This window comes from Trichechus manatus, unplaced genomic scaffold, assembly GCF_000243295.1.
Source record: "Trichechus manatus latirostris isolate Lorelei unplaced genomic scaffold, TriManLat1.0 scaffold00013, whole genome shotgun sequence".
Taxonomy (NCBI): Eukaryota; Metazoa; Chordata; class Mammalia; order Sirenia; family Trichechidae; genus Trichechus; species Trichechus manatus.
Genome location: NW_004443949.1, coordinates 1,438,182 through 1,455,326, shown reverse-complemented (window position 1 = coordinate 1,455,326; position 17,145 = coordinate 1,438,182). Strand labels below are relative to the sequence as shown.

The window sequence follows — 17,145 nt, the reverse complement described above, 5'->3', positions numbered from 1 at the left end:
CCAGAATCTGCCTGTGTTGCTGGAGCATGGAGAGAAATCTGAGTTTTCTGGCGCTGTAAGCCAAAGGTCTTCCTAGAAGGAGTCTCAATCCGTCACTGTCCACTGGCAAGCACAGTGCTGGCCTTTAACACACACTCATCTTAGTAGGAGCCCTGGTGGTGCGGTGGTAAAGAGCTCGGCTGCTAACCAAAAGGTCAGCAGTTTGAATCCACCAGCCACTCTTTGGAAACCCTATGGGGCAGTTCTACTGTCCTATAGTACAGGGTCGTTATGAGTTGGAATTGGCTAGATGACAATGGGTTTCGGGTTTAATCTTAGGTATTATTCAAGTTAAAAAAAAAATTTAATAGCCAGCTCATTACATGTGGCCATCAGACTTCCCCAGTTATTAGAAGATCCCTATTAACCACGAATTCATGACTTCATCCTAAAACCAAATAACTATTTAAACAAAACCAAGTGCTTCCCCATAAGTTTTATTAGAGTCCAAATATCCCCAGCTTAGAAGACTGGAGTTACAATGAATATAATAGCCCCAGCCAGTTTACAAGCCAACTGTTCTCAGTGGTAATCTTTACCACCCCTTCCTGACTCACTGATAACTATAACATCTGCACCATGACCTATGACCTTCCTTTTTATACCCCAACTAGACAGTGAGCTCCTAAACAAGGTCTGAGAATTCCTAAGGTCACATTTTAGTCACAGCTCTCTATGGGGGGGAAGCCATGCATAAATCAGCATTCATACAACAGATGCCATCGCTGCAACTACATGGTTTACACACGTTATCCCATGGAATTCTCACAATAGCCCTAACAGGTAGCTACTGCTAATGTCCCCATTTTTCAGATGAGGAAACTGAGGTATAGAAGTTAAATGACTCACACAGTGAGACAGCTGGGATTCACACCAAGCAGTGTGACTCAGGAGGTGTAGCCCTATAGTGCTCACACTGCTCAAAGCCTCTGCAAACAATGACAAGCCACTTAATAGAGTGCGAGGCAGACCTGTACTAGGCTACCTATGGAGAGGTTGTCTGGCCACTCCCACCTCTTGTAAGTCATGCCTGAGGACACCTTACAGATAACACTGTCATTCGGACTGCTGAATTGCCAAGAGCTGACAGGTGTCACTTGTTCGCTAAAACTGAGTCACTGTATTTACCCTTATATATCCTTCAAGTGGCACAGTGGTTAAGAGCTCAGCTGCTAACCAAAAAGTCGGCAGTTCAAATTCACCAGCCGCTCCTTGGAAACCCTATGGGGCAGCTGGAGTCGACTCAGCAACAACGGGTTTGGTTTTTTATGCTTGTATCCTTCAACTGTGAAAATCTTTGTTTACTAACAGGCACTTCTATGATAAGTGAAAGAATGAAAAAGCTTATGAACAAAATTTCCATACGTTACAGGTTTTGACGTTTCATTAATTACTACCAAAGCTAGAGTAAGATAAACTTTTATGTTTAAATAGAATCCATTCTATTCATTGTAAAGGAAACATATTTACAGAGTTGCCTTAGCAGTATTTGTGAATGATATTTAGCCTTAAAACGCATTAGTGAAAATAGGCAATTAGTGATGTAAAGTATCATCGAAACATCATACCTCACTGACTTCTACCAAAAGCCATAACGCTTTAAGTCATTCTAATAATACTATTTCCCAGTTGTTCACTTATCTTGAGTACATTTCTCTCAACATTCTTGTTGGGTGAGTCCAAAGCCATATTAATCCCACCGTCTTCTGTGCCCCGACCCCACAGTTCCCCCATTCATTCATTATTACCCAAGTCCACTGGGGCCTTTTAAGCCATATTTGGCCAAAATGACCAGAACATAAGGGTGAGAAATCAACCCTGTCAATCTGTTACTTGCTTCGGTATCTTCATGAAACACTTCCGATAATTTTTGCACATCCTCCAACTAATCAGTAAAAAGATATACACAGATTACTATTATAACTCAATATACTACAATATTTATATTAAGTTTAATATTTATGTAATATTTATATTAAGTTTTAGCTCTAACCAGTAACAGTTGAAGATTAAGACCAGAAAAACAGAAATTAAAAATACCCACAAATATGGTTGGTATGTAAGTGAACATATTGTTCTTGTAAGTACACACTGAAACATTCAGGAGTTTGCAGATAGTTCTATAGTTCAAAAATAATAATAATAATAGAGAGAGAGCTACAGAGAAAATAAAACAAACGTGAACAATTGGTAAATCTAGGTAAAGGGTAGATGGAAGTTCTTTGCACTGTTACTGCAACTTTTCTGCGTTTGAAAATATTTCAAAATAAAAACTGAGAAGAAAAAAAACCCACAAATTTAATCATTCCAGATTGTTTGGGGCCTGATCTAAACAACAATTGGTATATGGTTTATACTTCGTTACATCGATTAGAAAGAGGAAACAGGTTCTTCAACAATCAGCATTTGGATGACTTAAATAAAGATTAATCATTAATCCCATGTATCTAGAGAAAATAATGAACCACGTCATCTGTTGGTTAAAATTACTGATTTTGCTTAAATACGGTGTTTGTGATGTTCAGTACTAATCTTTAAAAAGGAGGGAAGTAGGGGTAGTGACATATGAAATGGCTCTAAAATGTCCCACCTAGTGGGAATGAGCTTTTCTTTTTATGAGATTTTGAATCCTACCTGGTAATAGCTGGCTTTGGCCTCGATCATTAGCTGCTGGGTGGAGATCATCTTTTTCCTGCGTTTACACTCATCCTTGAGCAGCCTGATCTCCCCGGCCTGCTTGGCGACCAGCTTCTTGCTCTGCTCGCAGTCGGCCAGGCTCAGGCGCAGGCGCTCCTCCAGCGTGTGCAGCTGCGCCGTGAGGAATTCCTGCGAGTGCAGCAGGTACTCGATGGTGAGCTGCGCCAGGCGGATGAGCTTCAGCAGCACCGGGTCCACGCCCGACTGGCAGTGCGGACACTTCTCGTCCTCTAGCTTGCAGAAGGTGATATTCATGATGTTCTCCTGCAGCGTGAGGACGTCCACGGCCCCCGCCACCTTGTCCACGTCGATGGCGCTCAGCCGCCGCCAGTCCACGCTCTCCAGCCGCGGCCGGAACTGGAAGAAGGGCAGGGGCCCCGAAGCCGCGGCGGGGGGGACACAGGGCATGGCGGCTGCCCCGGCTGCGCCCGCCGCGCCGGGGACGGGGGCGGTAGGGGCAGCCGGGCTCTCCGGCCCGCCGGCGAGCGGATAGTAGACGTGCTTCTGGAAAGGCTGCGGAAAGAAGAGGCAGCGAGGCGGGAAGCAGGGGTGAGGGGTCGCAATGGGGAGCGGGGAGCCGCCCCCCGCCCCGCATCCCGGGCCTTCCGGTCTTACCATGCCTGGAAGCAATCTGCCGCCTCTGCTTGCGTCCGAGAAAGGGGCGGTCTCGTCTACCCTGGCCGCGTCGCCTCCCCGGCCGCCGCCGCCGCCGCACTCCTCGGGATTGGGAGAAGACCGGGTCCCCGAGGGCGGCGGCGGCGGCCTAAGGTCGGGGCGTCCAGGCCGTTGCTATGGCAGCGTCCACGGCCCAGAGCCGGAGCAAAGGGCGCGCCAGCTCGCGCGAGGTCAGCGTGCGCCCAGCGCCCTGCGGGACCAGAGAAGACCTGGTGGACGAGCCCGCGTGGACACACCCGCCCTCCTGGAGAGGGTGCATCTTGGGCGCCCCTCCCTGAGGCACTATCCTCCCAGGTCTTGGTGCTAGGCACTCCATTTTCCTAAGGCGTGGGGAGCTACATCCCCGGGAACTTCTGCCCTAGCTGCCATTTCTGGTTATTCATTCATTCTTGTCCTCGCCTTAAGTTTTGACATTAAAAACATCTATTCACCCTTTTCCTCTGCACACAACTTAGAAAAAAAAAAAGCAACAAAACTACTCAAAATTAAATGGGAGTGAAGGGAAATTGGGTGCAAAAGGGGAAGAGGGAACTTTTGCGGTAACAGAAATGTTCTATATTTTGATTGTGGTGGTGATTACTGGGGTGTAAACATCTGTCATATTCATTTTGTATATTACACCCCAATAAATATGATTTAAAAATTAAATCTGTAGTTAATTCTTGTGATGGCAGGTTTCTTAAATTTATTATATTCAAGATACTTTTTAAAAATGAAGCCTTTATGCCTCTGTGGGTTGGCAGCCTAAATATAACAATTCGATAAAAGTAAAAAGAACTCCCCAAAATATGTGATACTTTACTTGTCTTTCCAAAAGAATACATTTTCAAAATGTTGAAGGTAAAAACATATGTGGGGCTGTCATTTGCCATCCAGTTTTATAAGGCCCTGGTTATAGGGTTGTTAGGAGTCGAAATCGACTCGACAGCTATGGGTTTTGGTATTTACCTTATGAACTTGTGTCGGGGCTGCATTCTGTTCCTTGGAGAGGCTAAAATATTTCTAGCAGCTCCCTGTAGACCTCGGGTCTCTCATTCTTAGGGTCTTCTGGGGACTGCCTGCGGTCACCCCAGAGATCAATGAGCTGAGGAAAAGCCAACCATTCCTCAAGCCACCAGAGAGTTCCTGCTTGGACCAAGCATCAGGAAAACGTTTTTCTTTCCTACCAGCCAAATATATAAACAGAAGGAAGTACAATTCAGAGTAACTGGGAGCAAAGCTGCAATATGGAAGATATTTTTAACACTTCCCAGATATTGTGAACTACAAATAAACCCATATGAAATCATCAAGAAAATAAAACATACATTTCCTATGAATTCATATAAACCATGTTTTCACATAACTTTTTTAACGAGCCTCTGGGGTTAAAAAAATTAAAAAAAAAAAAAACTATCAACGTTTCCGGCCAGCCTGGTGTAAAAGTCCTAACCACCTAGGTTCAAATTTGACTCTGTCATTTACTTGTTGCCTGGCCTTTAAGAAAATCGTAGGCCTCAGTTTTCCCTGTCTGTTTAAGGGCGTCAGGATACCGACCTGGCAGGTCTTTGTCCTGTGGGCTCCATCCACTGGACTGCAGGCTCAGCGGGGACAACGGCGGTGGTCTCTCTTGCTCACCTCTATATCCCCAGACCTGGCACGGGACCGCAGAGAGAGGACGTTAAGTACATGAATAAAGATCGAATGAATTAGGCGCTTAATTAAGTAAATCTCGGCTCCCGGCCTCTTACTCCTTTATGTGCTCTAGGCTCTTAGCGCGATTAACCCACGCTCTGGGCCAAGGCCCGCGGGGCTAAACGTGGGGTGCAGCCCCATGCGCCCCAGCTGCCGTCCCGGTGAGGAGAAGCGCGGGGGCCAGGCGCCCCCGCCGCGGCTAGCGTATCTCGGTTCGCCATCACCACTCGGGCCTGGGGCGCTGAGCTGTTGGCCCACCCTAGCCCCCTTGGTCGGATTTCAGTCACAAAATGGCCGGAACAGGAAAGAAGGGGCAATGCTTTCCCGTCCCTTCCCCTTCTCACGGTCGCCCGCCCCGAACCCGGCGTAGTACCTCCAGTCCCGGCGCGACCCGACCCCCAATCTCGCAAAGACAAAGCCTGGGGTCTGCCGGCTCCGATCGGGCCTCGGAGCCCTCCTTGGCCAGCAAAGGAGAAAAGGGGGCTGCGGCGGCCACGCCAGCGCGAGCTGCAGAGGGCAGCCTGTCGGCTCGCAGCGGGGAAGGCGGGAAGAGGGCCCGGCTCTGCGGGCGCCAAGATGCACCGTCCGCCGCTCGCTCCCGCGGGCGCCTCGCGCATCCCGGCCCCCGGCTCACCCCGGCTGCGCGCTCCTCGGCGGTGCCGGGCGCTGCGGGAAGACGGGGGCGGACAAGGGGGCTGAGACCCTAGCGGAGCTGCTGGCGCAGGCGGTGCCCGCGGAGGCGTAGAAGCAGAGCTGGGAGAGACAGGCCGGCTCTTTCTTCCAGGGCGCAGGATGGATCTTGTCTCGTCAGGGCAAGTTGTGGCAGGGCAGGACAGCTGGCGCCGCTTCGGGCCCTCACAGACTCCAGGCCGCCGGCCTCGGGATCCCCCGCCCCCCTCCCGCCCCCTGCCCCACGGCGCTCGGCCTGCGGCCTCTCGTTCCCCAGTCCCGGCTCCTCTGGCAGCTGGGCGGCCTCCGGCACGTCTAGACTGCAGCGCTAAAATGCGCTCGGCCAATCCCGCTGCCGGTGCAGACACGTGGTACCGAGGCGCGCTCTGTTGCTGGCGCGGGATGCTTTCCCTGGGAAAGCTTTTCAGAGAGAAACCAGGTTCGTTTCTACTCTGCGCTTGTCTTGGCCTTCAGCTAGCTGTTATCCCACATGAGCTTTAGGAGAATTCGCTCCCGAGGAGTGTTACGTTTTAATGGCAGAAGTCTGCATATGCAAGGGACCTTGAAGAGGCTATCTAATACAGCCTGGCATTGTGGTGTCGTGGAAAACAAGATTTAGGTAGGTGGACTATCGCCAGATCACACTGGGATTTAAACCCACGTAGGTTCCCGCGCTCGCTTCCTAGATGCCCACATAGAGCTGTTAGTAGGAAGTTAGTCAGTGGGCAGGTAATGTGGGTCAGCAATAATGTGACTATTTTTTGTTAACCTAAAACTAGAACACGTGGTCTGAAATTGAGACAATATTCATTGTTTTTAAATGAGTAATCCAGAAAAGGCGTATACCCTTTTAGCAACCGTGAGGTTAACCCAGATTGAGAAATCTGAGTGCATCTTTTGCAAAATATTAGTCTCTGCTGTAGCAAAATAGTTATTAAATTTGAAAGGAGCAGCTTTCAGAATTATTGCTGGACAATAACATGCTATTGTAAAAGTGCCTTTCCTTGTGCTTCTCCACAACAGAATCAACCTTATATCATACTTTAGCACAAGGCTTCAAACATTGTAAGAGCACAATAAATATGTTGAATTATTCACTTTTGTTTTTACTTGAAATTATACGGCTTGGGACCACCTTGCTTGAATTTTAAATTTATTTTTAAAATTCTATGAAAGAGAATCCACGATCTCCATAAAAATCCTTTAAGAGCTATGGCTGAAGATTCAAAACAAAACAAAACAAAACCCATTGCCTTTGAGTCACTTCCAACTCATAGCGACCCTATAGAACAGAGTCGTACTGCCCCCACAGGTTTCCAAGGCTGTAAATCTTTAGGGAAGCAGACTGCCACCATCTTTCTCCCATGTTGCTGCTGGTGGGTTCCACCCTCCAAGCTTTGGGTTAGCAGCCAAACACTTAACTACTGCGTCTGCAGGGCTCCTTTATAGCTAAAGATCGCTAGGTAGAAATTTCAGGCAATATGAGGTAGATAGAGCCATTGTTTTGCAAAATCTATACCTTGTACCCCACTTTGGGAAATTTCAGTGTGTGTGATGGTTGCTTAATTAATATTGTTTGATGATACACCTTAAGTTATTTGAATTCCCCATTCCCCACTGTCAGTATATTACCCCCAAAACCAAAAACCAAATCCCGTTGCCCTCAAGTCTATTCTGACACATGGCGACCCCATGTGTGCCTCACAGGTGCAAAATTAGAAGAAATAAAATAAACCTACTGACTTTGGCATGACGTGGCAGCCTTCATGCATCAAACCGCTTACACTGGTTATCATAGTAAACTTCATATGAAAAAAATTATTTCTCCTCCATTAGACTATTAGAACCACAAGTTTTCTAGTTTATTCTTAATGTAAAGTGTTCAAATAAAAAAAATTTTTTTGAAGTCAGAAATGGTCATAAAAAGAGAAATAAAAATATTAGTGAATATTGATCATTTGGTATAGCAATACATAAAAATGTTGTAGCTGAAATTATTTCAAATTTATGTTTCTGCTTCTCTTGTTTGAAAATAACAAGTCTGAGAAAATGAATATTATGTACGGGTAGGTAACTGGGAAGGAAGGAGCCATGGTGGCACAGTGGTTAAGTGCCTGGCTGCTAATCGAAAGGTTGGCGGTTCCAACCCACCCAGAGACCTGGCGATCTGCTTCTGTAAAGATTCCAGAAAACAAAACCAAACTCCTTGCCATGGAGTCGATTCCAACTCATAGTGACCCTATAGAACAGAGTGAAACTGCCCCATAGGGTTTCCAAGGCTGTAATCTTTACAGAAACAGACTGCCATTATCTTTCTCTCTGAGAGCAGTTGAATAGCAGACCTTTTGGTTAGCAGCTGAGCGCTTAACCACTGCACCACCAGCGTGCCTAAAATACCCTACAGGAATGTTCTACTCTGTCACATGGGGTCACTGAGTTGAAAATTGACTCCACAGCACACAACAACAGCAAGGCAGTTGGGAGGGTGGTTAGCATGATATCTATCTATTATTAAACATTACCAGGCCCTATAGAAGTAAAACAAAGATTAGAGATAGGCGAAGTGGGAATATGTAATAAAATAATTAATAGGTATTAAATCAGATAATGCATGTAATTTCTGCCCTTCTCTTTGGATCACCTAGCTACTGTCCTTTAGTTAGAATAATATCATGTACATAGACAAGTCTGTAAAATGTATATGTACAGTCTAAATTATAATAATAAAATGAACACTTGTATAATAACCACTCAGGTTAAGAAATAAAATATTTCCAGCATATTAGATACCCCCTGTATACATCTCTGGAAACTGAGAGAATCTTTATCTACTGAAATTTCACAATGATGAGATTTGGTTTGGGTCTGTTTTCATTTATTATCTTAGCATTCTGTGATTACTTTCAATATTGCGATTTCTTTTGTTTTGGGGACTTTTCTTGGATTATTTCACGATTATTTTTTCCTGTCCTCTCCTTCTGAAACTATATGGAGCTTGTTATGGATTGAATTTTGTCCCCAAAAAATATGTTTGTGGATCCTAACCTCTATGCCTGTGATTATAATCCCATTTGGGAATGGGATGTCCTTGTTATGTTAATGAAGCAAGATTAGTATAGGGTATATCTTGAGTCAATCTCTTTTGAGATATAAAATAGAATAAACAAGCAAGCTAGCAAGCAGAGATGGGGGAATATAGATGCCAAGCCATGTGAAGATCTCTAAGGAACCAAGAAAGAAAGTGAAGAGACAAGGACCTTCCCCCAGAGCCAATAGAAAAAGCCTTCCTCTAGAGCTGGTGCCCTGAATTTGGACTTCTAGCCTACTTTACTGTGAGAAAATAAATTTCTCTCCATGAAAGCCATCTACTTGTGGTATTTCTGTTATAGCAGCACTAGATAACTAAGACAGTGACCCTGCTGATATTTGAATACTGGTAGCATAACTTCCAGCATCATAGCAACACGCAAGCCCCACAATACAACAAACTGACAGATGCGTGGGTAACAATATCGTTAATATCACACACAAGTAAAATTTTGCTGAAGATCATTCAAGAGCAGTTGCACAGAGAGTCCCTGACAGAGCAGGAGAAAAGTGGGGTGCAGAACTCAAATTCTAGTAAAAAGACCAGACTTAATGGTTTGACTGAGACTGGAGGGAACCCAGAAGACGTGGCCCCCAGACTCTCTGTTAGCCCAAAACTAAAACCATTCCCCAGGCCAACTCTTCAGACAAAGATTAGACTGGACTATGGGACATAAAATGATAACTCATGATGAGTGTGCTTCTTAGCTCAAGTAGATGCACGAGACTAAATGGGCAGCTCCTGTCCAGAGGTGAGATGGGAAGGCAGAGAGGGTTAGGAGTGGGTTGAAGGGACATGGGAAATCCAAGGTGGAAGAGGGGAATGAGCTGTCACAGTGTAGGGAGAGCAACGGGGGTCACATAACAATATGTGTATAAATTTTTGTATGAGAAAGTAACTTGAATTGTAAACTTTCAATTAAAACACAATTAAAATTAAAAAAAAGACCTAAGGTGTGCCTGACCCAAGCCATGGTGTTTTTAGTTGTCTCATATGCATGCAAAAGCTGGACAGTGAGTAAGGAAGACTGAAGAAGAATGGATGCCTTTCAATTATGGTATTGGCGAAGAATACTGGATATACCATGGACTGCCAGAAGAACAAAACAAATCTGTCTTGGGAGAAATACAGCCAGAATGCTCTTTAGAGGCAAGGATGGAGAGACTTCGTCTCACATACTTTGAACATGTTATCACAAGGGATCGGTCCCTGGAGAAGGACATCATGCAGTAAAGTACAGGGTCAGCAAAAAAGAGGAAGACCCTTAATGAGATGGATTGACACAGTGGCTGCAACAATGTGCTCAAGCATGACAACGATTATGAGGATGGCACAGGACCGGGCAGTGTTTCATTTTGTTGTACATGGGGTCGCCATTAGTTGGACCCAACTCGATGGCACCTACCAACAATAAATTATAATTGTGCTGCCTAAAAAAAAAAAAGAAAAAGGCAGTTGCAGCAGTACATCGACAGAGAACTGCCAGAAATTCAAGCCGGATTCAGAAGAGGATGTGGAACCAGGGATATCATTGCTAATGTCAGATGGATCATGGCTGAAAGCAGAGAATACCGGAAAGACGTTTACCTGTGTTTTATCGACTATGCGAAGGCATTCGACTGTGTGGATCATGGCAAATTATGGATAACATTATGAAGGATGGGATTCCAGAACACTTAACTGTGCTCATGAGGAACCTGTACATAGATCAAGAGGCACTCATTCGAACAGAACAAGGGGATACTGCGTGGTTTAAAGTCAGGAAAGGTGTGCGTGAGGGTTGTATCCTTTCACCACACTTATTTAATCTGTATACTGAGCACATAATCCGAGAAGCTGGACTATATGAAGAATGGGGTATCAGGATTGGAGGGAGACTCATTAACCTGCATTATGCAGATGACACAACCTTGCCTGGTGTAAGTAAAGAGGACTTGAAGCAATTTACTAATCAAGATCAAAGACTACAGCCTTCAGTATGGATTACACCTCAACATAAAGAAAACAAAAATCCTCACAACTGGACTAATAATTAACATCATGATAAACAGAGAAAAGATTGAAGTTGTCAAGGATTTCATTTTACTTGGATCCACAATCAACACCCATGGAAGCCGCAGTCAAGAAATCAATGATGCATTGCACTGGGCAAATCTGCTGCAAAAGACCTCTCTAAATTGTCAAAAAGCAAAGATGTCACCTTGAAGACTAAGTAAGGTGTGCCTGACCCAAGCCATGTCAATCGCCTCATATGCATGTGAAAGCTGAACAATGAGTAAGGAAGACCTAAGAAGAATTGATGCCTTTGAATTATGGTGTTGGTGAAGAAAACTGAATATAGCATGGACTGCCTGAAGAATGAACAAATCTGTCTTGGAAGAAGTACAGCCAGAATGCTCCTGAGAAGTAAGGATAGCAAGTGAATCATCTTTCAGTTCCACATCTTCTGCTTTTTAGAAGCAATGTGTGTCCTCAGTAGCTTCTGTCAGCAACCAGTGCATCTCATTCTTGCTGCAAACTAGGGATTTGGGGTTTGCACTCCAGGATGTGCCTCTAATCTTGGAGAAGTATCTTGTCACTTTTTATCAAGATGTGCATCAGCAGGTATCCTTTCTCTGATTCCCCTACTGTTTGGTGTCCCTCCACTTACCTTGAGATTTGGAGCTTCAACTGTCTTCTACATTTTTTTGACACTGTAAGTTGCTTTTCTGTTTCATTTTTTGTTGTTGTTGATACTGAGTGATTTCCTAGAAGGAAAGGGGGAGATACTGACTTGACACCACGATCCTCAAGATGGAAGCTTTGATTACTAGCACTTATCCAGTTAAAGTAGTTGCTTCCTTTTTTTTTTTTTTTTAAATTGTGCTTTAGGTGGAAGTTTACAGCTCAAGTTAGTTTCTCATATAAAAATTTATGCACACATTGTTATGTGACCCTAGTTGCTCTCCTTATAATGTGACAGCACACTCCTCCTTTCCACCGCGGATTTCCCGTGTCCATTCAACCAGCTCCTATCCCTCTTTCTGCCTTCTCATCTTGCCTCTGGACAGGAGCTGCCCATTTAGTCTCTTGTATCTACCTGAACTAAGAAGCACACTCTTCACGAGTAACATTTTATGTCTTATCGTCCAGTCTACAGGGTCACTATGAGTCGGAATTGACTCGACGGCAACGGGGTTTATTTTTTTTTTTGAAGTCCAGTCTAATCTTTGTCTGAAGAATTGGCTTCGAAAATGGTTTTATTTCTGGGTTAACAGAGACCGGGGCCATGTCTTCTGGGGTTCCTCCAGTCTCGGTTACACCATGAAGTCTGGTCTTTGTGCTGGAATTTGAGTTCCACACCCCACTTTTCTCCTGCTCTGTCAGGAACTCTCTGTTGTGTTCCCTGTCAGGGTGGTCATTGGTGGTGGCCAGGCACCATCTAGTTCTTCTGGTCTCAGGCTGATGGAGTCTCTGGTTTATATGGCCCTTTTTGTCTCTTGGGCTAATATTTTCCTTATGTCTTTGGTGTTCTTCATTCTCCTTTTCTCCAGGTGGGTTGGGGCCAATTGATGCATCTTAGATGGCCATTCGCTAGCTTTTAAGACCCAAGACTCACCAAAATGGGAGCTGCTTCTATCTTCTGCTGAGATTTTTTGTTTGTTTGTTTCCTTAAAAACATGAATGAGAGCTGTATTTTATCTAAGGCTTTATTGAATCTGTTGAAATTATTATTTTTCTTTTTTTTTATTGTACTTCAGGTGAAGGCTTACAGAACAAATAGTTTCTCATGAAACAGTAGTACAGATATTGTTTTATGACATTGGTTAACAACCCCACAACATGTCAGCCCTCTAACTTCGCAACCTTTTTTTTTTTGGTGAAAATACACATAGCCAAAGATACACCATTTCAAAAATTTCTACATGCACAGTTCAGTGACATTGACTATGCTCTTCGAATTGTGCTGTTATTCTCACTTAAGATGAAGGCTTACAGAACAAAATAGTTTCTCATTTAACAGTTACTACAAATGTTGCCCTATGACAATGGTTAACAATCTCACAACACATCAGCAATATCCTTACTCAACCTTGGGTTCCCTATCACCAGCTTCCTTGTCCCCTTCTGCCTTCTGGCCCTTGTCACTGGACTACTGTACCTCGTTAGTCTCATTTGGTTTTACGGGGCTGTCCACTCCCAGGCTGAACTGTGAACCTCAGAGATAACTTCACCACTGAGCTAAAAGAGTATCTGGGGGCCATACTCTCAGGGTTTCTTCAGTCTCCTTAGGCCAGTAAATCTGGTCTTTTTTTCGTGAGTTAGAATTATGTTCTACATCCTTCTCCAGCTCTGTCCAGAACCCTCTGTTGTGATCCTGGTCAGAGCAGTCAGTGGTGGTAGCCGGGCACCATCTAGCTGTACTGGACTCAGTCCGGTGGAGGCCTTGGTAGCTGTGGACAATTAGTCCTTCGGACTAATCTTTTCCTTGTATCCTGTTCTCTTCATTCTCCCTTGCTCCGGAAGGGATGAGACCAGTGAAGTGTCTTAGATGGCCGCTCACAGGCTTTTAAGACCCCAGACACTACTCACCAAGGTAGAATGTAGAGCATTGTCTTTATAAGCTGTGTCATGCCAATTGAGCTAGATGTTCCCCGAGATGAAATTATTATTTTTTCTTCTGTTAATTTGATGTATTTCATTAAAAGATTATTTAAATGTTTACCCTTGATCCTGGAATTCCTGGATAACGTCAACTTGACTGCCTTTTTTTTTTTTTTTTAAATACTGCTGGATCTAATTTGGAAACATTCTATTTAAGACTGTGTTATCCGTAATGGTTTTGTTTTTGTTGTTACCTATGCACATAATTTGATTCATGATTTTCTTTTCTTTACAGTTTTAGTATCAGACCTCTTAAAATGAGTTGGAAAGTTTTCCCTCTTTTTTTTTTTTTTCCAATTCTCTAAAACACTTTATGGAGCCCTGGTGGCTCAGTAGTTAAGAGCTCGTCTGCTAACCACAAGTTTGGCAGTTCAAATCCACCAGCCGCTCCTTGGAAACCCTTTGGGGCAGTTCTACTCTGTCCAGTAGGGTCACTGTGAGTCAGAACTGACTCGACGGCAACAGGCTTTTTTTGTTAAAACACTTTGTGTAAGAGGAATTACAAATCTGTCTGGGGCAGGTGGCTTTTTTTAGGGTGAGACATACAATTACTAATTTATTTTTAAAAAATAGCTACTGGCTAATTCAGGTATTCTATTTTCCTTTTCATATCTATTTTCAAATTTATTGGCATAAAGATATTCAAGATTTATCTTATAAATTAAAACATCTGTACCATAAGAACCCCGGTGGCATAATGGTTAAAGCACTCAGCTGTTAACCTAAAGAACCCACTAGCTTATCTGTGGGAGGAAGATGTGGCAGTCTGCGTCGTAAAGATTACAGCCTTGGAAACCTTATGGGATGGTTCTGCTCTGTCCTATAGGGTTGCTATAAGATGGAATCCACTCAATGGCAAGTGGGGGACAATATTTGTAATGATGCGACCTCTTTTAATTCTAATACATATATGCCTTTTCTCTCTTTTTTTAAGCTTTCTAGATTTTTATGCATTTTACAACTTCTACTGATAACTAACTTTTTGGCTTAGATACTTTATATTTCTTCCTCACCTCCAACACAGTAATTTCTGCTCATTTGTTCATTATTTCTTTTCTTCTGCTTCTTTATTCTTGCTCTGTAGTGTTTCTTGCATCTTGGAATGAATGCATAATTTGTTTATTTTTCTTTTTAGGTTTTTAACTGAAAGCATTTAAGGCTCTGAATTTCCCTCTGAGTACTGCTTTAGCTGTACTCCACAAATTACGATACTGTAGCACTTTCATTATCATCCAGTTTTGCATAATTTTAACTTTCATGATTTTTTTTAAACTGAGCAATTTAAAAATACGTTTTTAGTTTCCAAACAAATGACGTTAGAAAAATCTGTTCATTGTTGACTTCCAATTTAATTGCTTTATGGTCAGAGAACATGAAATGTATGACAACAATTTTTAGAAATTTGTGAAGATTCCTTTATGATTAGTATTTGGTATATTTTTGTAAATATTCCATGAGTACTTAAAAATATATGTTTATATTTTTCTGTTTGCTAGGCAAATTCTCATCTCTCTTGCTACATATTTAGCTGTTAAATAAAGTGTTAAATAATGCATGTTAAGTTTTTGTTAAAATATTTTAAGGTTTTCTAAGACTTTCTTAATCCTCACTAAGATTTTTGTGTATGCATTTTCTAAGAGTTTGTGATAGTGATATGTTAAAAAATCTCCAATTATGCTTGTAGATTTATCAAATTTTCTCTAGGATTATTTCCGTTTTTGCTCTATAGGTTTAAAGTTGGGTTAGTGCATTTAAAGTCATGGTTGTTTTATTTTCATTTTAATTTATATCTTTTATAGCTTAACTTTTTAATTTAGTTTACCTTTTTAGTCTTATTAATGATTTTTATTTTAAATCATTTTGTCTGACCTTAATATTTGCCTAGTATTATGAATTGAATTGTGTCCCCCCAAACAGTATGTTGAAATCCTAACCCTTGTATCCGTAAATGTGACCTTGTTTGGAAGTAGAGTTTTCTCTTTCAAGTTATCAAGGTGATACCATAGTAGTTGTTGTTGTTGTTAGGTGCTGTCGAGTCAGTTCCTACTCATAGTGACCCTAAGTACAACAGAACAAAACACTGCCTGGTCCTGCAGTATCCTCACAATTGTTGTTATTCTTGAGCCCGTTGTTGCAGCCACTGTGTCAATCCATCTAATGGACGGTCTTCTTCTTTCACTGATTCTCTACTTCACCAAGCATGATGTTCTTCTCCAGCGACTGGGCCTTCCTGATAACAAGTTCAAAATATGTGGGATGAAGTCTTGCCATTCTTGCTTCTAATGAGCATCGTAGCTGTACTTCTTCCAAGACAGATTTGTTTGTTCTTCTAGCAGCCCATGGTATATTCAGTATTCTTGGCCAACACCATAATTCAAAGGCATTAATTCTTCTTCGGTCTTCCTTATTCACAGCCCAGCTTTCATGTGCATATGAGGCGGTTGAAAACGCCATGGTTTGGGTCAGGCACACCTTAGTCCTTAAAGTGACATCTTTGCTTTTTAACACTTTAAAGAAGTCTTTTGCAGCAGATTTGCCCAATGCAATGTGTCCTTTGATTTCTTGACTGCTGCTTCCATGGGTGTTGATTGTGGATCCAAGTAGGCCCACAGTAGGGTGGGTCCTAATCCCTTCTGAGTGGTGTCTTATAAAACACAGAGGGGAAATGCCATGTGGGGATGTGTCTACAAGCAGCAAAATAATGTCAAGGATTGCTGGAAGTCACTAGAAGCTAGAAGAAAAGCATGGAACAGTTCCTTTCTCAGAAACCTCAGAAGACAGCTACATGGTTGATACTCTTGTTTGGACTTCTAGCTTCTAGAACTATGAGACAATAAATTTCTGTTCTTTAAAGCCACTCACTCTGTGGTATTTTGTTATGGCAGCCCTAGGAAACTATGACACCTAGTATACTGTGATGAACTCTAGGTGACTTCTTAATAATGTCTTGTAACTACTAATTCTCTTAATTTGTGTTTTAGAGTTTATCCCAGCTATTAAGGGTTTATTTTATTTTATTTTTTTTAATTTCCAAGATTATTTATTAATCATTGTAATGGATTGAATAATGTCCCCTCAAAATTCATATCCACTCAGAAACTCAGACTATAGCCTTATTTGGAAATAGGGTGTTTGCAGATGTAATCAGTAAAGAATCAAGATGAGATCATACTGGATTAGAGTGGGTCCTAAATTCAATGACTCGTGTTCTTATAAGAAGAGGAGAGGATACACAGAGACACAGGGAAGAAGGCTATATGAAGACAGCTGCAGAGATTAGAGTGACACAGCTACAAGCCAAGGAAAACCAAGGATTACTGGGAGCCACCAGAAACTAGGACAAGAGAAGAGAGGATTCTTCTCTAGAGTCTTCACAGGGAGTATGGCCCCGCCAATACCTTGATTTCAAACGTCTAGCCTCCAGAACTGTAAGGGAATAAATTTCTGTTGTTTTAATACATCAAGTTTGTAGTGATTTGTTATGGTAGGCCTAAGAAACTAATATAGTTTTGTTTTGTTTTTTTTTTTTGCATTCGTTCGTTCTCATTTCATTTATGCCAATTTTGTTCCATACTTTCTTGCTTGCATTTATGGATATGATTTATTTATCTATATCTCTAAGTATCCTTAGTCTTAAAATTAATTTCATCTTAGGTGAG

General features: G+C 42.7%; 1 protein-coding gene across 5 annotated transcripts in view; it reads right to left on the bottom strand.

Annotated features, from left to right (window-relative positions):
• The window catches only part of DZIP1 (DAZ interacting zinc finger protein 1), a 75,098-nt gene extending 72,069 nt beyond the window's left edge, over positions 1-3,029 (bottom strand). For all 5 annotated transcript variants that reach the window (XM_023726687.1, XM_023726689.1, XM_023726690.1 and 2 more), the window contains exon 1: positions 2,674-3,029. In XM_023726687.1, the coding sequence (XP_023582455.1) occupies positions 2,674-2,991 (318 nt within the window). In that variant the 5' untranslated portion in view covers positions 2,992-3,029. The remainder of the gene's footprint in view (positions 1-2,673) is intronic.
• Between the last annotated feature and the right edge of the window lie 14,116 nt (positions 3,030-17,145).